Source organism: Cottoperca gobio, chromosome 18 (genome assembly GCF_900634415.1).
Source record: "Cottoperca gobio chromosome 18, fCotGob3.1, whole genome shotgun sequence".
In the NCBI taxonomy this organism is placed as follows: domain Eukaryota; kingdom Metazoa; phylum Chordata; class Actinopteri; order Perciformes; family Bovichtidae; genus Cottoperca; species Cottoperca gobio.
The window spans coordinates 6,998,216-7,022,319 of record NC_041372.1 but is presented as its reverse complement, the minus strand read 5'-3'; the positions used below and the strand labels follow the sequence as shown (position 1 = coordinate 7,022,319).

The 24,104-nt window shown below is 41.8% G+C and overlaps 3 protein-coding genes across 3 annotated transcripts; 2 read left to right on the top strand and 1 right to left on the bottom strand.

The window, feature by feature from the left end:
• Positions 1 to 353: 353 nt before the first annotated feature.
• Positions 354 to 11,062, top strand: LOC115023434 (arrestin red cell-like). Its single transcript, XM_029454408.1, has 14 exons — positions 354 to 376; positions 5,219 to 5,249; positions 5,366 to 5,426; positions 5,888 to 5,932; positions 6,019 to 6,215; positions 6,690 to 6,817; positions 6,894 to 7,029; positions 7,114 to 7,198; positions 7,365 to 7,437; positions 7,993 to 8,130; positions 8,249 to 8,332; positions 9,002 to 9,078; positions 9,269 to 9,323; positions 9,731 to 11,062. Exons 1-14 carry the CDS (start codon positions 354 to 356, stop codon positions 9,819 to 9,821), a joined length of 1,224 nt encoding a protein of 407 aa, XP_029310268.1. The 3' UTR covers positions 9,822 to 11,062.
• On the bottom strand, positions 11,000 to 13,523 carry med11 (mediator complex subunit 11). Its single transcript, XM_029454412.1, has 3 exons — positions 13,393 to 13,523; positions 12,681 to 12,811; positions 11,000 to 11,992 (listed from the first exon to the last, which is right to left on the bottom strand). Exons 1-3 carry the CDS (start codon positions 13,460 to 13,462, stop codon positions 11,579 to 11,581), a joined length of 615 nt encoding a protein of 204 aa, XP_029310272.1. The 5' UTR covers positions 13,463 to 13,523; the 3' UTR covers positions 11,000 to 11,578.
• Positions 13,524 to 13,657: 134 nt separating this feature from the next.
• Positions 13,658 to 23,367, top strand: pelp1 (proline, glutamate and leucine rich protein 1). The gene is made up of 19 exons (XM_029454398.1): positions 13,658 to 13,824; positions 14,014 to 14,078; positions 14,904 to 15,009; positions 15,292 to 15,441; positions 15,803 to 15,874; positions 15,963 to 16,022; positions 16,165 to 16,321; positions 16,418 to 16,550; positions 16,703 to 16,790; positions 16,980 to 17,068; positions 17,182 to 17,295; positions 17,528 to 17,678; positions 17,822 to 17,975; positions 18,063 to 18,118; positions 18,236 to 18,369; positions 18,515 to 18,617; positions 19,194 to 20,810; positions 21,447 to 21,743; positions 22,265 to 23,367. Exons 1-19 carry the CDS (start codon positions 13,684 to 13,686, stop codon positions 22,355 to 22,357), a joined length of 3,780 nt encoding a protein of 1,259 aa, XP_029310258.1. The 5' UTR covers positions 13,658 to 13,683; the 3' UTR covers positions 22,358 to 23,367.
• Positions 23,368 to 24,104: the final 737 nt, after the last annotated feature.

Genomic DNA, 24,104 nt, shown 5'->3' with positions numbered 1-24,104 from the left:
GCAGGATTTTTACAGTGTGGTATTACTACTTTTACTTAAGTAAATGATCTGAATACCACTGGGTACGTGCTGTACTGGAGTAAATGTACTTCGCCACCACTGTTTATTATTACTAGTAGTAGTAGAGTGTATGCATGGTGATTTGCAGGTGTATAAAGTATCTTGGGTGATTGTGGTGTCCATCTTATTAAGTGTAGGCGTGGTTTTTGTGCCTAAACTGCGGAAACGGGCTGAATATTTTCTAAAAAACTGGCTCTAGCAGCAGCAGCAGCAGCAGCGGACACCTTGGACCAGCACAGGCAACAGACCAGCACATATCAGACATAGCCTACTGTCCACACAGCACTGAGGAGATGGGGGACAAAGCGGGGACCAGGTAAGAGAATCATACAGTTGGCTCAAGTATGCTATCACAAGATGAAAATAGAAGACGTAGGCTACGTCCCGTTAACTCGTGTGGAGAAAGGGGAACAATCTCTGTGTTTTTAACGCTGAACTGGACTTTGACGTTATGTGCAAAGGACACTACGAAAATAGACCTGATTCACATGACTGTCACTCTCCTCGGTTGATTTTGGAGTTTTGCATGTTGACATTTTCTTAAATATATCAATAGATATCGATCGATAGTAATGCCGAATTGAAGAGTGGATGCTAAAAAATACGAAGAAGTTCATAATAGTGTCCTGTCTTGCATATGCAGCTGTTACGTTCGACTATAAGCAAAGCATTGTCAAATTGCCTTTAAATGTATACATTTTGGAAAGGAGTCTGGCGTAACTTCCTCATAGGAGAAAACGAGGCGTATGGGGGCATTGAGCACTAGCAGGGAGAATGTATCCAGTTTGTGCTTTTTTAAATAGGCTAGTAAATGGTTTTACGTTTACGTGGATGATAGTCATTACATATACAGTAGCCTATTAGCCAATTGAAGTCAAACTTTGGTAAACTGGACAGGTGTTTGACAGCGTCTTTATTTACGGTTTATTTAGTTTTAGAAGGTTCAGTTTAACGTATCGTCCCGTTGGCTACACTGTAACATTCAGAATGGCCTGGTAGCGTAGCTACTCTTCTACAGTGTTACATTTTTCGTACAAAAGAAGAGTTGAACTCAGCGGCGGCAAACGTCCGGTCGGTATTAGGAGACTGTTTGAGGAGACAGACAGTCTTATTTCATGTCATGTAGCCTATGTGCGCCAAATTGTCAATGCAAAAGTCTCAGATATATGTATGAATATACGAGAGACAGACATTTGGTTTGTTTGTTGAAGGTGTCTTACTACATAGTACCACTAGGAGTCGCCAAAGACAGAAATACTCAAATCACAGGGGCTTTAAATGATAGTTTCACATTTTTTATAGTCTGTCTTAAAATTAATTTGGTGTAGTGTAGTGACTACTGTTAATACTGGCCATTAAAACCCCCTTCCTAATAGAGATGTCTCAATTAGGGGTGCAACTAACCTTTCTCGATTCAATTATTTTTGGTCCTGAGTCCTTTAATTTCTCCGATACGAGTGTGATCCGATACTTACATTTACTTCAATGTTGATTACATATGTATAAGACACATTTAAATAACAGCTGTATATTACACCTAATCCAACACCTTATTTTTCATAAATAAAATTGATATAAAATTTCAAAAAGAGTGAGTTTTATACTAAAAACCTGTCACTTTTGAAGAAATCAACTTGATTTGTCTAACCGAGACTGCCGAAGACTCACATTAGCTTCAGATCAACTTAAAAAAAAATGTGTACAAAATGAAGGCTGACCAAGGTTTGAAGTAGGCTTGAAAAAAAAGTATGAACCTATCCTTTAACATGAATCACCTGGTAGCGTTGAATATTCACTTTAAATGACTTGGAATTAGTTTTTGATTCGTTTTGGATGTCTTTACCACAATGTTGAGAATTTGTATTGCTAGAATACTCATTGTGTTTAGAATAGGAAAGGGTTAGTTCTTGATTACTTCTTGTGTTGTGGAAAAAATGAGACATTTATGAAGGTCAAAGTCTGCCCAGCTGTTGGATAATTTCCAAATAATTTAAATAAACATTTGGTCATTTGGTTTTCATTTAATTCCACTTGTGGCTAGATCATCCAGTTTATAGCAGTCCGTTTTGGGAAACTGTAGAGTGTAAGTGTGTGAACAACATTTAAATGACATTGAGGGGGGGGGGGGGTATATCCTGTCCTCAATGCTGACCTCAGGAGCTCTATACACTGCTGAGTTGAGTTTTATTATGATAACAGTTTTTTCCTCTTTAGGATAATGGGTTGACAGGAAAGCCTTCACATGTCCCATTTTAAGGAAGTAATGGACATTTCTGGTGATAATCAGGATGTGCATTTTGTTCTTTGGCCCTGTTTTCTTTCCACAGAATGTAAAAGGCAGCACATTCCTGGACGGGCTAATGTTCTTAAAACTGCAGCAGTGTGCATAAACATAAAGCTGACATGGCCTGAATTTAGTTGACAACAGCTCTGTTTATAGGCTAGTAACAATCTTTTTGTATAATAATGTAAATGATGAAGACGCCCTTTTCATTGTGTGCTGTTGTGATCGTGGACTGATGGGCTTATTAGTCTCAACACTTGGTCACAAAATAATTCCTGGCATACACACTACTGGCGTACACTGGCCACATTTCCTGGAATACACTTCACACTCTTCCTGTTTAGCTTAGGTAAGACACTCTGCTCTTTTCGCTCTGCTTTGCCTTTGATCAGCTTTGACTGGAGAAGATTTCTCAACTCCACAACATCGGCTGTCTCCTCGTGTGGTGACTTACTGAATGAAACACAACTTGACAAGGTCTCAATGGACGTCAAACTCTGAAATCCCCAAAACGCTAAACAAAACAAGTGATTTAACCTGACTGGGACTGGACTAATGTTAAAACTACTCCGACAGTAGACAAAATTTAAACCCTAATAAACTTTATTTTAACAATTTTTACTTTTCATTTTCCGGGAGATTAGCGTGCATTATGCTACAGGGCTGCAGCTAAAGATTCTTTTCAGTATCGATTTATCTGCCGATTATTTTCTCGAATAATCATTTGGTCTAAAAAATCGTCTGAAAATATTGAAAAATGTCCATCTCAGTTTCACAAAGTCCAAGGTGATGTATTTGAATGACTTGTTTAGTCAGTCCGAAACCCAAAGATATTCAGTTTAATATGATATAAAACAGACTAAAGCAGGAAATCTCAATATTTGAGAGGCTGAAAACTGCATTTTCTGCCTTTTTTGCATGAAAAATTACTTTAACGATTAATTGATTATCTAAATAGTTGGTGATTATTTTTCTGTCGTTGTTGACTAATCATTGCAGTTCTATTGACATGACGGGAGTTCCCCAGGGCTCAATTCTGGGGCCTCCTCTGTTTCCCCCACACGCTTAATTTTCACAAAACAACACCAACGCTTATAACAATTATGCAGATGAAACTCAAACGTACGTACTATTTTTATTCTAACTTATTATTTTATGGAGCAAAGCTTCTATGTGGCAGTTATTATCACCACTCTCTGCTTTCTTGATGAAGCTAAGACACCAAATATATTAACTCTGTAATTATTCTACATTCACGTAATGGTCCATTTCATGTGAGTTGGCCGAATTGAGGTTATTTTTTATCTTGCCTTGCCTTACAACAGAGACTGATGATATCTAACACTGCAAGAGAATGAAAGGGTGAAGATTTCCTTAGAAATATGTTTGGAATAGTTCCTCGACTGTTTCTCCAAAAAACAATTCTCCTCCTAATGCTATTGTTCTTTGTTAAGTGCTATTGCAATTTTCCATTATAATGATTGATGTCTCCCTCAGGATCAGAAATGTTCCATGCTGTGTACTGTAATCTAATCCGTCACACATGGTGGTAGAAAGGCCACAAACACCATACTGTTGCTGAATCTGCTTTGTTCGGCTCCAAATACAGACTGTTGAGAGTAAATGTCATCCAGGATGCATTCTGAGAAACTGTGTGGGACTCCAGAACATATTTAGTTGTAAATGATGCTGACCTTCCTGTCCCACAGTTCGTTGTACAGTCAGCCATCATTGACTGACTAACTGCTCACTTCTTGTTTAGACTAAATTTAAGGATCGGTTTACGCCTGCTGTGTGTGTCTGTGTGTGTGTCTGTGTGTGTGTCTGTGTGTGTGTCTGTGTGTGTGCAGGACAGGAAATATGATGTGATTATACAGTGCCATTGGAGTGTAATGAGTTCAGCAGTTCCTACACTCACAGCTTATTGTTATCCATCCTAGACCCTCTGACTGACCACGCCTTGATGTTTCTCTTGTTTAATCTGAAACGCATGCAACGCTAAATGAACTAGTATTTTTCCGTGCAGTGGTCAAGTGTTTAGCAAATATACCGTGGTCCGGAGTGTGTGATTTGGTCCGGAGTGTGTGTGTGTGGTTATGTTTTAGGTTAGCAACGGGGATGTTTAGGGCATCTTGGTGACCTATTGCTTAGCACATTCTTCTTTCTTGTCAAAACCTGACGTGCCGCCTACACTACCCATAATGCAACTCAGCCGCCGGCAGTTCAGTGGGACATTCAAGTGTGTTTCATGATTAGTGGATCGATAAACGCACCTGACTAGGGTTGCAAATGGTCGGTACAGATCATTCAATAGGAATATTTAATAGGAATTCAGCTTGGATCGTGAAGATAATCGAGGAAGTCCGTGGAGAGGATATGGAGGCCTCAGACTTCTCTATTTTTAATAGAGAAGTCGTTTTTTTGTTGTTGTTCAATAAAAGTGAATACAATGTTAAATGTCAACTCATGTTGAACTCAACTTTTCATTTCTATTAGAAGGTTTCGCAATTAATTCTGTTTATGATATGAAGGTTTGTTTCTATCTGCATATGACACAGTGAATACAGCCTGAGCAGATAAGCCTTATTATTTTATATAATTTTGCAACCCTACACCTGACCACACAGTATGAAAAGTAACACGGCTGTGCTCCTATAATAATGTGACCATAGATGACACGCCCAGCTAACACATGGCAAATGTGATAAAGCAGAAGTCTGGTCAAACTAGCCGGTGGTGAGATCTGAAGGTGTGATGCTGTTGTATGTTGTATATTGCTCAGTGCTTCCGTATTTGCAGGTGCATTGCAATTGTGTAGTTCAGCCCAGGTTACTGATATGATAATAAATTAACAACATATTTCTCTTTCTCCAGAGTCTTTAAGAAGTCCAGCCCCAACAGCAAGGTAGGATACAGTGAGGAGGCTCTTACCATGTTTCTTCCTCTCTCTCTCTCACCCAACATCTCCTATCGTGGATTATCCTGATCATTTTTTTCTGTCCGTCTCTTTCCTTTCCACAGATCACAGTTTATCTAGGGAAGCGAGACTTTGTCGATCACTTAGACCACGTGGATCCAGTAGGTGAGTCTAAACGAGCAGAGGACAACGAAAGTTGCGTCCAAATTTGGGCAAAAGGACGCTGCATGTCTCGACCACATTTGAGTGAGCCTGAAATGAGACAGACCTTGTCGACTCTTTATGATGTGTTTGGTTTTTAAAAAGCGGCCTCTGAATTGGGGTCGTAAATAATATACATGTTGTGAAAAGACAGCATTTCACCCCAAAATGTTGAAGTGCTCCTTTCAAGGAAAACTCTTGATTTAGTTGGAGCTAGCTATAGCATGATGTATATCATTTGTTGACACAATGTTTTGATCTGCATTGTTCAACATCACTGCTCATGTGGTGTGTGTGTGTGTGTGTGTGTGTGTGTGTGTGTGTGTGTGTGTGTGTGTGTGTGTGTGTGTGTGTGTGTGTGTGTGTGTGTGTGTGTGTGTGTGTGTGTGTGTGTGTGTGTGTGTGTGTGTGTGTGTGTGTTCTAGATGGAGTGCTCCTTGTAGACCCAGAGTATCTGAAAGATCGAAAAGGTGAGAGAACTTGAAGATAAACACAAAGTAACTGACTGAATGACTGATTGACAGTACTTTTAATCAATGTCTTCATCCATCCTCAGTGTTTGTGACTCTGACCTGTGCGTTTCGTTATGGTCGGGAGGACCTGGATGTCCTGGGCCTCTCCTTCCGGAAGGATCTGTATGTCAGCACCTTCCAGGTCTTCCCTCCTCTGCAGGAGAAAAAGTCGCCTCTGAGCCGCCTGCAGGAGCGGCTGCTGAAGAAGCTGGGTCAGCACGCCTACCCCTTCCACTTCACTGTAAGAGTAACACAAACTCAGCTTCACCCTGGCACTACTATAGAACAGCAATATATAAACAGTAAAACTGTATGTAAAAAGCCATAGAGAGTGATGGCAGTAGGCCTGATTGGGAAAATGATCAATCAATCTATGTGAACAAGAGAAGAGAATCCTCTGAAAGATTTCCCTGAAAACATATGTTTTAAGATATTGTGCCCATGTTTGTGGGCAAAAACATACAACATACTACTAATTACTAATTAAAGTGGATAGGCGTAGGTATGTGCATTGTTTTGTATTATAGTATATAGTATATAAACGTGCACATAAACTTCTCTTATCCAGTTCACATTCTGTGAATTTAAATAAATTGGCAAATGTTCCCTTTTTAAGTGACATGAAATGTGGCATAAGAGAAGGTATGTGCACTGTTCGATACGACTATGCACCTGGAGCTACCCTTTACATTTCACTCTATTTGACGTGTGTCAGATCCCTCAGAAGCTGCCTTGCTCAGTAACCCTCCAGCCGGGCGCGGAGGACACCGGGAAGGCGTGCGGTGTGGACTATGAGCTTCGAGCGTTCTGTGCTAAGACTGCGGAGGAGAAGATCCACCAAAGGTTAAACACGTTCAGACAAAACACCATAGAGAGATATACAATGTGGTTCTGTACATGACCTCCGCTGTGTATGTAGGAACTCCGTGCAACTGCTGATCCGGAAGGTTCAGTACGCTCCGGAGAAGCCAGGTCCACAGCCGATGGTGGAGACCAGTCGCAGCTTCCTAATGTCTGATAGATCTCTACATCTAGAGGTCTCGCTGGACAAGGAGGTAACGTGTGCGCTCACACACTTTTGATGTGCTATTCCATGACTGGGATACACACACACTGCTAAGACTCTTGTCTCTCTCCAGCTGTACTACCACGGTGAGCCCATCAGTGTCAACGTCCACGTCACCAACAACTCCACCAAGAGCGTGAAGAGGGTGAAGATATCTGGTAACACTCAGACTTTCGTTTCGATTCATTATTACTGACTTGAGACAACAATTTATTGTTACAGCTGCCGTTAAAGTCAAGTATTGCATCTTGCATCTCCTGTAACCTGACTCTGAACTGACTAAGGGGTCAAGGAACTGCTAAAATAATTCTTTCCTCCTCTCAGTTCGTCAGTATGCTGACATCTGTCTGTTCTCCACGGCTCAGTATAAGTGTCCAGTTGCCCAGATTGAAGCAGAGTGAGTTCTTCTTCTTTACTGTTGTCCTCCTCTCAACCCATCCTTCTTTCCGTTGGTTGTTTTATTCAAAATTGGGTTAAAACTCAAAATCTATAATAACAAAAATATAACAAACGCATAACATAAACTATCAACCTACTAAGCCATTTTACCAATATATTGGCAAGTAATATGGTATGTTGGTACTTCTTAACATTAACAAAGGGGTTACGCAGGGATCAATTTTAGGTCCTCTTCGCTTTACAATCTATATTAACACAAGCAGGTTAATAATTGTCAATTGCATTAGTATGCAGATGACACTTGACACAAATGCTGACCAAAATTGAACGTTACATTAAAAGCTACCAACATATCTTACCAGCCTCCTGAAGTATCACATGTATTATATCCCACGTGTGCTCTGTGCAATCTTTTGCAGCTTTCATGCTCAAATCATTTGTTTTTACGACTCGTTGCAAACATTCAGTATGCAGCTAACGGATTCCACTTTCCTATTTCCTCTTCCCATTTTACTCCTCTCTCCCTGACCCCTCATCCCCACCTCAACCTCAGTGACCAGGTTTCTCCCAGCTCCACCTCCTGCCAGGTCTACACTCTGACCCCCACGCTAGGCACCAACAGGGAAAAGAGAGGCCTGGCCTTGGATGGAAAGCTAAAGCATGAAGACACCAACCTGGCATCGAGCACCATGTACGCACACATATACACACATGCATCTGACAACAAAAAAGAATACTTCATATGCAAGGAAACACACACAAACTTATGGATGTGTAATACCTGTTTGCATGTGTCCTGTGTGTTGCAGAGTAAAAGAAGGGACCAACAAGGAGATGATGGGGATCCTGGTTTCCTACAGAGTCAAAGTCAAACTGGTGGTGTCTCTTGGAGGGTAGGTGAACACACTCGAAAGGATTTGCTGTGGTTAAAAAAACAACCTAGAATAAATCTCAAAGAAGTCACAAACATGGTGTTCCAGGGGTCAGATGCAGAAACTGTTTGTAGACAGAATTATAAAGCTGTGCTCTGTTTTATACATCTCTGTCATTGTGAAAGTCATTTGTATGGAACTGATTTAGACTTCAGCCATATATGGACATAGTTGATCACTTGTTTGCAAATCGCGAGATGCAAACAAAGATCACCCGCCATTGTTGTTATTATGCGTTGCCATGCCATGTGTGACATCGCACGTTGTGATTGGACCTGTTCAAATCAGCAGAGTGAAAGGCCACTTCGACTGCACTAGGGGTTGCATTGTGGGTAATACAAGCACCATGTTCTGCTGCGTCAAGTTTAATGCGTTTTGTCCATCTTGAGTCCAACAGTGTTACGGAATTGTGATGCTAAATCAGTGGAGTAATATTTGAACTGTTAATATTTTACTCTTCGTTTAACTTTAGACGAAGACAAACAAAAACAGCTTTAAGTCATGCTTTAATCAGTGTTCATATTAAAACCGGGCTCATTATTTCAAACCCTGGTTTTATTATGGCGGGTGGTGATCAGGGTGTTCAGATAGTTGATTATATATCTTCCATCTGCGTTCGTGTGTGTGTAGTGATGTAGCAGTGGAACTTCCTTTTGTCCTGATGCATCCCAAACCTTCAGACCTACCCAGCTCCGAACCACAGTCAGGTAGGACACACACACACACACACACACACACACACACACACACACACACACACACACACACACACACACACACACACACACACACACACACATACACACACACATACACACACACCCCATAAAACAGTTACCGGTGGAGCTGTGTGAGCTGGGAGAGTCATTTAATGACTTAATGTGTTCTTGTTTGTAGTTGCTCCAGAGGCCGACGCTACTGTGGATGCAAACCTCATAGAGTTTGAGATGAAGTAAGTGGGACTCAGCCTTAAACTGAACTTTTCTCACCATATTTTTCACTCCCAGACTGCGGAGTGTCTGGTTGTGATTGGAGTCCTGTATTAATATAATTTACTAACCCAAGAAAAGGTTTGGATTAGTGAAACGTCACTGAATTTGAGATGCAGGTGAAGCTTTTTTTTTCTTGTTGCAGAGGGGAAACATTGCTTAAATCAGATTTTAACTGTATGGACTACTATAATCAGCATTCACACAAATCTTCACTGGATCTCATGTATTGATTGTAAAATGAAAAATAGACAATATGCTGATATAAAACCTCGTAGGACACTTTTTCAGCTTAATTTCCGTAGTTGTGTATTGTTTTTTGAATCCAGAAAAGTAATGACATTCTTCTTCTTTTTCTTCTTCTTCTTAGTACGTCCCCTCAGGTTGATGACTTTGTCTTTGAAGACTTTGCTCGCCTGGGGCTAACGGGGATGAAGGAAGAGGGCGACCCCTTCTGTTAGCTCCTCCTTCCTCCTTTCGCCAACACTTACTAGTTTGAGCGGAAGGTCACAGGATTCCTCAACCCCAGAACCCAAGAAGAAGAACTTGTGAGGGCAGCCTCCGGAGTCTTTTAATTGTAAAATGTATTTGTTTTGGGCCTACTAGATGTGTCTCTTGTTAAAGGAGCGGTCAGCTATAAAAACAGAGGAAATGGTCAGTGACTCAGGCAACTAAAGTGTAAATTTAGCAGGTGAGCGAAATGAAAGATGTTTTTTGTTGGATGGGCTGCTGCTTGATTTTTTTTTCATTCTGCTGGTATCAGTATTGTACACGCTGCTGTGATTCAGGATTCATAATTCTAGCTGGGACGAAGGAATAGAAGTGGTATTTTTTATATTCATGATAGGTCAGCTGTTGTCTTCAGGGGAACCTCAAACTTGTACTGCTTCCTGTTGATTTTGTCCTTCGACTCTTTACAATAAAATTAATCAAATACATTTTTATATCTGGAGCAGACCAAGCTAGAGGGTAGAGTTCAATAAACAGAAATTATTTTATTTTTATAGTTATTTTTTGTATTTTTAGTAATAGTGTGAGATCAGCTCTTCTTTAGTGCACCTATACAAAATATGTTATTACTCAGTGATAGCACTAGTGTGTTTTTCCAAAATTGTTAACACTTTTTAAAAAATCAACGTGTCAGCTCTCTGGTAGAAGTATGTAATAGTGACAGTTTCTACATTACCTCAAACATATCTTTGGCATTTAATTTCTCGTCACTTATTGGCCACTGTAGTAAAACCAAATAATGATATATCTGTGATGGAGCTAGTATTGGCATCATTTGGTCTATAATCTCTTGTAATCCTTCCGTAGTATGGAATTGGGACACAGTGTAGTGTGTGTGTATGTGTATACAAAAAATGTTAGCTGAATCACCAAAGGCTTTGGTGTACGTGAATTATTCTGTCTATACTGTATAATAATAATTTCACATGCAAATAGCTAGACAATCAATCTCTTAACAGGCCCTTGTGTTTTTGTATCTATGAAGATTTATACTTCCCCCCCCCCCCCTCCCCCATTGTTCCATGGAGATGTAAATGTGAGCTACTGTATGTAAATGTCAGTGCAAGCTACCACAGCTGTTATCATTATAATAAAACACTTAAAATGCTACATGTTATTTCACAATACATACAACATATGACAAGATACTTTATTGGATTTGTTCTTTTACTCAATAAAATGTACAAAACAATCAAGTATTGGAACTGTTAAATGAAGGGTGAAAAATATGACAATCTTTAGAAATGACGTGATGTAGTAGAATGGCGTTTTGAACGTTAATGAGGACAGTTTGGCATACGTTACTGAGGTTTTGTAGACAAGAGACTTGTACAAATGTTTGGGCAAAAAAACTCACTGTCCACTTGATTGCCCTGATTTGGGACTGACATACAATGTATCAAAGTCCTGGATGGACATTTCAGTCGCTTTGATCTTACATGCTTTGTGCTGACTTTAATGAAGCCACTGTGCTCAAATCAAGTTATTGCACTCAAAGCGTAAGCACTCAATTCTTTGTTTATTATTTTGTCTCAAATTATATTCCACACAGATAAGATTTAATTGGTGGAGAAAATTGTAACTCAGATTTTTCCTCTGTTAGATTTCTCCCCATATGATGTTTATGGCTGCAAGATCTCAGCCAATTATGCTGAAAAATGTTGTATCAAATTTCTTTGCAGGTGTATTACAGGTATCTTAACAAGGTCTACATAGGGCCTGCGATGCACATGAATAGAAAAATCACTACCAAATTAAAAAATATATATACCCAGAAATGTACACTACTTAGAGAAAAGAAAGTAATAACAATACAAAATATATATGAAAAGATTTTAAGGCTGGTGACAGATTTACTCTCTGCTCTCATGTCTGCTGCTGCTGCTGCTGTTGCTGCTGTTGTTGTTGTTGTTGCTGCTGCTGCTGCTGTTGCTGCTGCTGCTGCTGCTGCTGCTGCTGCTGCTGTTGTTGCTGCTGTTTGCTGCTGCTGCTCCAACATGACTTCACAGGTCCGTCCCAGTTCTCCCAGTTTGACCTTGGCATACTCGGCTCTGTTCAGTGCCATCTGACAGTCCTTCCTCGCTGAATAAGTGGAACCTTCGTGAGGTTGACCAGTTGCTACCTGGGAGGAAAAGAAAGGAGAATTTGTTCTCCTGCTCGCAATAGGACCCAGTTGTAGTTTTGTAATTCTGTGCTTATTGTCTTTGGGAATGCTACTGTGAGATGAGATTTGTTTCAATATTAGAGAGGTTTTTTCACCTATCAAATTACATTTAAAAATACAATGAGGTGGGGCGTAATATTTTGAGGGAATGTGATTATTGATTTATTACTCACAAGTGTCTTAGCTGCTAATATGCCAATTGCACACTGTCAATATGTTCTCAATGTCTCAGGTTAATGGCAGATTAAGTCTGTCCTGACTTCGATCAATTATGCTGTAAAACTTGTATTTCAATACCTCAATTTTGTTTTTGTTTTATTGTAAGGTTTTGATGTTTATGAAATGTGGAATAACACTTGATGCCTAAAGTCAAGTTTGGGTGCTCATTGGAACAAAAATAACTTAAATTAAAAAACGTATATAAAGTCTACTTTTCAGTTTTAAATTACAGTTTTACATATGAAGGCGTTTGTTATCTGCATTAACATAAAGTTAAATAAAACTAAATATGATGAATATAAGAACTGTATTGTCCAAGAGGAACAGTTTCTGAAACACTACTTGTACCATGAAAAACTCTGTTTTTGTTGCAGTGGTCTCCGGGGTTATAATGCACAAATGAAAAAACTACTACTGTGTGTTTGACCTGTGTTAGGTAGCGGATCTGGCCGCTTAGTTCGCTCTCCACTCGGTTGATGGAGCTCTGGAACTGGACCAGCTGTCTGTCCAGATGGCTGGCGTTGTGTTTGTCTTTAGAGAGTTCCAGAACTATATTACCTGCAGGGCAACCATAACACAACATATCAGCTTTATGACTAGACATGTTAACTGCCAAAAACATGATTGCAAACTAATACACAAAAACTTAAAACAATCAACTGCGTTTTTCTGGCTCTAAACCCAAAATCTGACAGATTATCAACCAACAAAGTTAATATAGTGAATGTGTTAGCAAACAGTTGCCTGTATATCCATATTCAGCAGACACAGAGCAACATTATCATTCATTTGAAGTCATGTTTGTGTCCACCTGATGAATGTAAGTCTAATATTCACTCTCCTTTCAGCTGTGGTTTAGTCTCCACCAGGTCCTGAGAAGAATATTTTCTTCTCTTTAGCTGCTAAATGCTCCATTATGTTCAACAGCTAAATACAACACCATGAGCAACACCTTTCACATTACACATTTGATCCATTGATAATAAACACATTTAACTGCAGTTTTAAGAAGCACGTTTTTCTTATGTAATAATTATTAAGGGTCAAGTCAATGTCAAAGCATTTTAGCTGTCTGAAGTATACAATGATGCAGTTTTGATGTTGAAGTCGCAGTACTGTTTGGTGAAATCCATCCTCACCGGCACACTGCAGGACCGTCGCTATCTCCTTCTCCACCTCCTCCAGAGCTCTGAGCCGCTCATTCGCCATGAGTGGGCAGGAAACAACCAGCCGCTCTCCAAGAACAACGTCTACTGTAGTCCACACAGTGTGGTTCCGGAGAACTCAGCTCGGTGTCGACGATAGTACCTCTAAATCTGCTCGAATGACTGAAGCATGAGAGCAAACGGCTGAAGCTGCACAACAAATAAGTCACAAAATCGACGTCACTAGGTCGCACACTTGTGACGTACGTTTGGCAGAGAGGCAAGATGGCTACATCGGCTTGGCTGCGTGGACCATCTGCTATGCGACTAACAGAGGGTTTGGTGTCGGTTCTGAAAGAGCAGCGTTCAGAGTATTTACCTGCTTTGTTGGCCAACTACAGAGAACATGGCGTGTTTCAAACTCAGGTAGAGCCCGGTCCGTAGAAGCACGTTAGCTTGGAAGCTAGTTACCTGTTAGCCTGCTGTCGCTGTGCTACATCTACTCCATGCGTTGTTGATCACTGAGTTGACATCTGGAGATGCAGTAGGCTGTAGTTGTTAACTAATTAACTAATAGTGGAGGCATGTATTTTAACACCTGTGTTTTACCTGCAGGGCGCGAGCGCCGTCGGGGGTCTCGTGGGTTTCAGCAATGCCAAACTGGGCTCGAGCAAGACCAGGTGAGAAAATGTCAATTTGATTTATAAAGCCCATTATCACGAATCACATTACTCACGAAATGGTCCAACATAGTAAAATGACAGTATAATAAAATTCATATTTCTTGTCAGTTGTCATAATATTTCGGTCATACATGTGACACCATTGGTAGCATTATTTTAATGTCACGGCTGAATATCTTTTGTGTGATATTATATTAATGGTATGAAAGTATTTCTGCCAGTAAAATAAATGTATAAAAGGAAAACGTAGCCTTGTTATGAAAAGATAATTCAAGTCATTATAATGACAAACTTTCTCGAAAACAAATACTGTTAATAATTACTCATTATATTGAGAAATGTTCTCTTTATTTTGAGAACGTTTCTCATTTTAATGACTTGCAGGATCTTTTTTCACATGGTTGAAATGGGCTTCCATATAATGGTATTCTTAGTGTTATAAATAAGTTACTGTATCTAAAAAAATTCAAAAGTGTGTAATTTATAACCCTAATCACTAAAAAAACATTAAAAAAAGAATGGTTAGTGTGGTTAGTTGTAAAGGCTGCAACATTGTAGCACAGAGCCTGATTTTTAACAATAATTAATAACTTTTAAAGCATAGACAATTGCTTCAGGGCCTTATAAGATTTACAGTCACATATATGCAAACATTCAAAGCTCAGATATTGATCCAGAAAAAGTGATGACAACAAACACAAATCTATGGTGTTACACAAAAAACCCTCTGTTTTTGAATAACTGTAAACTGGGACTAACAAGGGGAAGGTTAAGTGGTGTTATGGAGACACATCTCTGTATCTCCTCTGTGTTTCTGTGCAGGTTTGAAGGGCTCTGCCTGCTCTCCATGCTGGTTAAAGACAGTTCCAGTGATCTGTTCCAGCAACACTGCATTTCCTGGCTGCGTTCCCTTCAGCAGGTCATACAGGTATGATACAAACGCATACATGCACACACATAGGCCTGTCACGATAATTGAATTATCGACTTATCGTATAATATATGGACATGACTTAGATAATTGTTACATTACAGACTTATCGTACGATATATGGACGTGATCTTGATCATTTTCCCTTACCTCGATATTGCCCATTGTGTTTTTATGCGTGTTGGTCTACATAACAATGTCAACCTGAGCATCTCCACAGCTTCACACCCTCTTTTCTGATTTATCTTTCCCCCTCTGCTATGTATGTGGATCCTGTAGTCTCAGGCTCCAGTTCAGACCATCCAGCTAGCGGTGAACATTCTGAAGGACTTGCTGCAGTACTCGTCTCAGCTGGCAGAGCTGGCCAGGGAGGTCGGCCTCAACTCCATCCTGGGCATTCTTACATCTCTGCTGGGCCTTAAGACAGAGGTGAGGGGACGCGGCAGGTTGCTAGAGAAAGTTGCATTGCGGTTACATCAAGGAATTCACATTACAGCCACAATTACCATACACAGTTCAGCCATATACTAGGTCTTATTTGAAAAAAAAAAAAAAGTAATTGTAAATGTATAAATTCAATGGTTTTCTGGAGTTTGAGACTGTTCATGAAGCAGAATCCCCTTGGGCTCTGGGAAATTGTGATTGGCATTTCTTTCTTGTGGCTGATATTTAAATGACTTAATCAATATATTAGTTAAACAAAAGGACAAGAGATTAATTGACAATGACAATAATTATCAGTTATTGCAGCCCTCATAGTAACATGGCTTTGTTCCTCCTGTCGTCTCAGTGTGAGCTGGCAGCCATGGAGGGGATGACAGCCTGTATGACCTACTACACCAGAGCCTGTGGATCCCTCAGGGTAAGATACACTGATGAATGACAGGAGTGAAAGACTAGATGAAGAAACCTTCAGGAAAAAAACAGATGTCTTTTTTTCTTCCTTTTAGGACAAACTAGGAGCCTATTTCCTCTCCAAAATGGACAGTACAAACAAGAAAACACAAGAGGTTTGTGATTCTCAAAGTTGAGGTGAACATGTCATTAATGTTTTGTTAAAGATCTATGTAATTATAATTTCTTCTCAGGCTTGCTCACAAAATGGTAATAACTGCAATTGTAACCAAAAGAAAAACATTGTCATTCTGTCAGATGGCCTGTCTGTGTTATGGTCGCCTGCCGTCTCTGGGGGGCCTGTTGGACAGAGGGGTGAGTGCTGGTCGAGCTGAGGGCTGGACCAATCAGATTCACTGCCTACTGGCCTCAGGCAATGGCCTGCTGGCTCAGATCTACCAGGGTTCAGAAACAGGTACACTTTGTCGGTCCTTGTCGTAAAACATAAACATGGTGGTTTGGTTGGAATGAGTTCGATGAGTTAAAAAGCTCTTTCTGTTTGCTGGGACAGAAGGAACGGTGCAATATGAAGGTCCGGGGGTGGAGCTGGCCTTTTCTCACCTCGACCAATCAGATCCTCTGCTGCTGCTGCAGCTCCAGCACAGATACACATCCGTCTGCCTGGCACTGAAATACACACTCAGGTACAACATGCAGAACTTTAAATGAAACTCCTCCATTTTTTTTTTTAAAGGGTCAGTTCAACCAAATCACAAAATTAAAAATGTTTTGCTAAGAACAACGTTCCAGTTACAGGATTATACTTTTTTTATTAACACTTATCTCTGTCCATCAGGGTGGATCCAGCCTCTGCTGTCCGTCTGCCTGTCAGACCGATACTCAACCTGGTGTGCCGGGTCCTCGCCGTCAGCTCCAAGAGCATAGTAAGTGCACACGCCCACGCTGAGTATATATCACAGTGGGATCTGGGGAGGCAAGACCCTGTGATGTTTCAATATACACTGTTTCATAAATGTATTAATGAAATGACAAACTCGAACTACGTCCAAACTAAACTATAAAAATGTTTTATTACATGTGCAAACAACCACAGTGTGTGTTTTGTGTTTCAGAATTTAACAGGAGATGGAAGTGTGAGGTTGTTGATCTTGCCCATCATACACACCAACACACTGGAGGTCTTATCAGCTCTTATGATAGCGTGAGTACTGACATGCGCACACTTCTTTTGTTTTTGAGTTCATAGACTTGTGTATCGTATGCATTTTATCAATAGTGTGTCGCTGACACTGTGTCTGTACTTCTGTGTTACAGTGTACGTAGCGGTATGGTTCAGTACGCTGCTGTGCTACAGAGGCTGTTTTCTCAAACCCTGTCTGCCTGGACGCCTCTACCTGAAGCCAGTCTGGGACATCAGAGAGCCTACAGGTAACTTGCTATGATCTATTTATTATGTATCGACCAATAGAGTTCTCCAGCTTGTTGAGCCGTGTCACCAGTGCTGCCTTCATGATGCAATTGAGCAAAATAATTGGTATATAACCAGGGTATTGGAAGGCGGAGTATTAAGCAGCAGCAGCGCAGTGGATGACGCGGTAATGTCAGGTTTTGACTTGGCAGCCTAAGCATTTGTCTTGTGTGTCTCTCCTTCATCCCACAGCTCAGTGCGGGTAACGCTGTACAGAACCTTAGAGCTGTGGTTCCAGGTGGCTGGAGCCTCTGCTAGCGTCCTTCAGGGAAGCCCTGGCCACTCAGAACTCCTGTTTAGTCACCTACTTAGTGACATCACACCAGGGGCGGAGTCTATCAAGGTTAGTTCCATGTGGTTAGCTTGAATGTATTTAAGCACCATGTATTCTACTGTTAAAATTGCCTATTTGTTTTATAGATTTACTTAGTTTGCAGGAGCATGCGTCTAATGTTTGTTACATGTCTGTGTCGTCCTGTCCTCCAGCTTCGGGCAGGTCTGTCAGCAGATGCGGTTCCTGGAGGGAAGCCGGGCCCGCGAAGGACAAAACCATTGGTCATAGCAGACACAGTCGGGCCGTCACTCCAGAGAAAAGGAGACGTTCTGGCTAATCAGGATACTTGCATTTCAGCCCTCAGGGGTGAGGATCTGCATCCTAAATAATACTCTTGTGATTAGTCTGTTCTGCAAATCTGCGTTAATCACACACATTTATTTTCCTTCCCAGCACTGAGGCACATTATACTTACCAGTGGTACACTGCTGAAAGACGATCTACACAAGGTAAATGTCAATGTCACGCAACCCCACGCTCTATTGCTGAACGGACAACTTGTTCTCTTTTTCAATAGCAAACAGTCAGTTGGTGATTTTCCGCTCCGTTTTGATTTTCCCCCCCAGCGTCTCCATGACGTCGTGCTGCCGCTGTGCGTGCGTCTGCAGCAGCAACAGTCCAGCAGCAGCACGTCGTGTGAATCCGCAGGGAGCGTCAGTGGGCAGTACAGCAGCGCCCTCGGCCGACTGGAGCTGTACAAGTACGTCACCTTCACGTCAAAGACAATGTTTAGCTTCACTTGTATGTAGTAGCAACGATTAGAATAAATGAAGACTGTGGGTCGTTGTGTTGGTGTCCTGTAGATGGCTTCACATCAGTGTTTTGTTCCTGTGGATTTTCTTTAGGTTGTTGCTGGCTCTGGTCCTCGTCCCATCACCCTGTTGGCCTCCACCTCTGACTTGTGCTGTGTCCATCCTCAGCAACGGTCGCAATGACCGCAACCTCAAGGTGACTGGAGGGATTAAGAATGTAGGAGGGGCGAGTGTGTTGCCTGGTTTCAGGACCAGATCAACAAGTTAGAATTTTTCACACCTGCGGCACTTCATCCGCTCAGGCGGAAGTTTGCCGCGAGTCAAGAGACGGTTACCAGTGGTGGAAAGTAACTGTACTTAAATACTTGTACTTTACTTTACAGAGGCAAACATTGTACTTTTTACTTCACTACATTTATCCGACAGCTTTAATTACTTTGTGGTTTCAGATGAACAATACAAAATATAATCGATACATAAATTATGATATTATAATATCAATAAGGCTTTAATGGTCCCCAGGGGGAAATATATAGTAATATATAGTAATTACAAACAAAATTCTTCCCCCAGACCCCCACCCCCACGTCAAATAGTTTTTTACAACACCAAACCTCTGCAAAACAGTTTATATAATTATGAGACAGGATTTTACAAGTCTAGAAATGTATCGCAGAAACAATCACTTGAGGTCCCTCGCAGTGGAACATGTACTGTCTTCACTTGTGTAGAATGTAATGACTCTGCTCGGCTCCCCTCTCTCCCCTCACAGGTCTCTACATTCTGTACTGAGGCTCTGACCATCTGTAATTCTCTCCTCCATCCCCGTACTCCCTCCATCGCCCTGCCCTTACCACCCCTCACCCTGAAACCAACCGCCGCTGCTTCAGTCCTCCCCCCCTCCCAGAGAACTCCCTCTGGACTCACTTTGCCAACGCTCCTCGGAGCCCCTGCCCCTGTCCCTTTCCCCACCCGCCACTCCCTCGGCCTGGGTCCCGCTTCCCTACTGGGTCCTCTGGACAACCACCTCTCCCTGGTGCCGGGCCAGGCCCCCACCCCGGGAGACATGATCCTGTCCCCGCACGCACACCACCAGCAGGACCCATCCGGGCTGGGCCTTCCCGAGGGTCAGAGACCCGTGTTCGTCCGCTACGACAGAGAGGAAGCGGAGGATGTGGAGATCTCTCTGGCCAGTGACTCGGACGACAGCGTAGTCATCGTTCCTCCGATGATGCTCAACATGGACATCCAGCAGGATGAGACGGCAGCAGCGGCAAACTCTCTGAACATGTCCTCTGCCGCACAAGGGGGCGCTACAGTCACACTACCAGGAGGAGAATCTGTCACCATGGTCCCCACCACAGCAACAACCACCACGATAGACAGGGTGTCGCTCCCCAACGACCTCGCCACATCCTCCCCTCTACTCACCACCTCCACCACCCCCATCAACTCCTTCCCTCCTTCCAGCTCCTCTGTGGTCTCCCTGGTTCCACCTTTGAACTCCAGCACACTCGCAGCTCCACCTGGCGGTCTGGGGGACTCGTTGCCCGGCCGACCTCAGCTCCAGCAGATGCTGATGCAGCCCTCCACAGCGGGCCAGCCCGGCCCCATGGGTCTACCGCACCAGCTGCACCAGCTGCAGAATCAGCTGAGCCAACCAGGACGGCACCTCCACCAGCACCAACCACCGCCTGCCAGCAACGAAGACTCCGCTGTCATCAACATCAACAGCACCGACGAGGAGGACGAAGAGGAGGAGGACATGGAGGATGATGAAGAGCTGGACGAGGAGGATGAAGGCCTGGAAGAGGAGGAAGAGGATGAGGAAGCGAGCGATTTTGCTGATGAGTTTTATGACGGGGAAGAGTACGAGGATTATGATGAGGAAGAGGGGGAAGAGCTGGAGGAAGAGGAGGAGGAGGAGGATGGGGACATACCTCCACTGGAGGGAGCGGAGGATAAGGCTGGAGAGGCGGGGATGGAGGGGGGCAAGGTGCTCAGAGCAGCCGTGGATGAAGGAGGGATGGCCGGATTCAGTGTGGAAGCAGAAGCAGAAGGAGGGATAGAGGAGATCCAGACCAACAGATCGATGTTCGGAGAGGATAGGGTGAAGGTGCAAAAGGTGGAGAGCATCGGCGTCCTGGAGGAGGCGCGGGAGGGGGAGGAGGACGAAAGCGAAAGGATGGATGACCCCACCATGCCACAAATCCTGTGTGTCACCGGAGGATCACTAGAGGAGAGGGAGGAGACCGAGGAGGAGGGAGGGGGAGGGAGAGGAGGAGATGGAGAAAGGCTGCAGGACGAGGCGAGGTCGTGGGAGCAAGGAGCCAATGAGATTGAGCTGGCAGCCGCCTCAGAAGAATGCACAACCAATCAGAATCAACAGGTTGGTGCCACAGCTTTAGAATCTCACCTTTTAAAACATACTGACGACTTAAAGGTTTACTTTGATCCAATTTATTTTATTAATGGGGATCTGCTAAGAGTGTCCAAATACTCTGAAATACAAGAAAGGGTGCCGGGATGAAAGAAATGTGTGTATATTAAATTATATACGCTGAAAGCACTGAGCTATCAGAGATCCAATATGACCCAAAGTCTACTAAAAGGAGTTTAAAGGAGGTGTGAGTTTTGTTTTAGTAGAAGGTTCACTTAGTAGAAGTAGACCTGTTACAAATAACGGAGGAAACAATGGAGGGTGGTGTTGGATAGAAAGGCTTATCATAATAATCAAGGACACCGGTAGCCATGATATTTTTCACGGTATCTTCTCAAGAACGTGGAGTGACTCTAACAAAGGCACATTCAGACTACCATATTGAGTTTTATGTTCTAAAGCAACAGAACTCCAAGCAGTTGTTGTTCTTTTTTTCTTCACATTCCTTCGTCCACCAGTATTACCCACCTCCATTTTCTGTGCCTTTGTTCCACTTATGGTACATAGATAAAGCTGTTATTGTTCCAGTGTTGTTAAAGGGAAACTGAGCTTTCCAACTAAACCTGACTCTCTTCAACTCAACAGGAGTCGGGAGCTGAAACTGCACAGGAGGCGGGTGTGAGTGATAACCAGCCGTCCAGTCATCAGGAGCAGCTTGCGGCTGTTGAAGAGGGAGACTCAGCCGCGGCAGAACCCGAAACCTCAACAGGCCCGAATACAAAAGAGCAAGAGGAGACGGTCGCTGAGAAAAGAGACGGAGTAAAAGCGGAGCAGCAGACGGAAGGAACAGGAGAGAGTGATGGAGAGGAGGGGAAAGGAGTGAAGAGGAAGAGAGAGGAGGCGAACAGAGAGGAAGAGGGGCAAGGCACGGAGAAGAAAAAGGTAAAAAATTCACCGCTGATTTTGGATTTACTCATTTCTAAAGGCATTCTAAAAATGACCAGAGTTTATTTAGTGTTTCATATTATGTATTTATAGTGTTTGTTTTACAGGTTTGTCATTTCAAAATAGTTTTCTAATTATTTCTAAAACGTTTTATATATTAATATATAATATAATGTGTGTGTGTGTGTGTGTGTGTGTGTGTGTGTGTGTGTGTGTGTGTGTGTGTGTGTGTGTGTATATATATATATATAATATAATATAATATAATATAATATATCTATTATATTAATATATATATTATCCACCAACATATATTTAGTCACACATTCACAATTTAGAGTTTTGGGTTAATTTAAAAAAGGATGCTCCACCCAGATCAACTGAAAACTCAAACCGTCAGAAAACTATAAAGAAATGTGGCTCATAGTGGCTTTAAATATTTAGTTTGAATAGATTTTGCCTTCACCAGCATCAAACACATCTCTCATGTCTCAGCTGTCTCTCTCTGTGTCCCCCAGATGGATGATGAAGCCATGGCCTCCATGTTGGCTGATTTTGTCGCATGTCCACCTGATGACGAAGACGGTGCCTCTGGATCGAACCGCCCATAAATATTTGCCAACCTGAACTGAAGTAACCATGGATACAGCAGATAACTGCTAGGACATTTAATCATTAGTGACATTTCAAAGGTTTAAACAAATAACATTTCTTTTTACAATTAACACTTGAAATGATGAAGGCACTTGCAAACGACAAGGTAGTACAAAATGTAAACCACACTTTGGTGTTTAAAGGTGCTCCATACAACTCATTTATCTTTACACCTTAAAGCCATTCTTCAAGTGTTCAGATCAACAGTTTTCTTTCTTTTAACAATTCTGCCAACTTGAAAGTTACTGTGTACTTTTTTACTCTCACATCACCCAGTTTATAATTGGCAAGAAGTAGTTTTACAAGAGTTTAAAAGAAGCAGTTAATTGTTCAGTCATATTCAGCTGCCCAGCAGGGAGGTGAAAAGTATTATTCAGAGTTCTAGCCTTTTGTTAGTACTTGGTATCCTACAGTAAGTGGTGGTTTTCTTGGATTTATATGTATGTTTTAGGCTCTTTATGTTTTGCCATCACTGTCATACGCTTTGTTATAAAAAGTCAAATAAATCAAACGTGAAATACATACACTACATTTGTTTACCTCAGATTTAACGGCTAATCCCAACAAAGAATTCTGGTTGTAAATGCAAAAGGTTAGTTAATCAACATTACATGAGAACTATGACGTTCTTGAAAAGATAAGTTAATGTTTTGAGCCGCACAAACTGTTGTTTTGGAGGTAGAAGTCTGACCGATATTTATCTAACCCTGGACAAATAAAAAATCAAATGTGGCTTTGTAATTTGGGACTGAACTGACCCTTTACATTTACACGCTCAAGTGTGGCCAAATTTCATATTACGTGCTGACTGCCATAGTACTCTATGCTATTATTTATTATTTAATTTTTTAACAACGTACTTTACAGTTTTGTACTAACAGGAAATGACGCAATATGTGCAACAACAGAGGTCAGCCAAACTGCAACTTTGGAATGCCACTGACATTAAACGTACTTATGTCCTTAACACAGCTCTGCAGATTATTGAAATATTATGCATTTGTGAGCCACTCATCAATTTCCTTTTACACGTTAGTGTTTATCAGCGGTACACGAAAATGGCCTTCCCTTTCCGCTTTTTAAAGGGATAGTTCAGATTTTTTAAAGTGGGGTTGTATGAGGTACTTGTCCATCGGCAGTTTATTACCTACAGTCGATGATGGTTGGCATGTTCCCAGAGTTATCGCACAAAAGCAAAGCTGCTGTGGACGGGCAGCAGCAAAATGTATTTTAGCCACCTAAAAGAAGGGCCCACCAAAAAAATGCTTTTGTGGAGGCCCATGGTGGACTAACAAAGAAATTTGATGGTGGTTTTCCTGTGTCACACATCTGTTATTAATCAGAGACTGGGACAAAGAACACTTAATAGTGTGTCAAAGTATTCAGAAGTTATTTTGACAGCTAAGGTAACACAAAGGTGGCTTTGGGAAATGTTTCTGAATGTGCTTATGGAACACATCCAACGCATAAAACGTGAACTGTATTGAAAATATGCACAGAACTGAAGATCTCAGCCAGAAAACTGCTGAAATCCAGATGAGCAAATATACCAGGAAGGGTTCGAGCTGTGATTTTATATCCTTTAAAAATATTTTGGGTCTTCCAAGAAGCTCGGGAAACTTGAGTTCAGTTCAGTTTTGGAGAAAACTAGTTCTCAGAAATCCTTTTATTAGTCCCACAACGGAGAAATTTACCTTATTACAG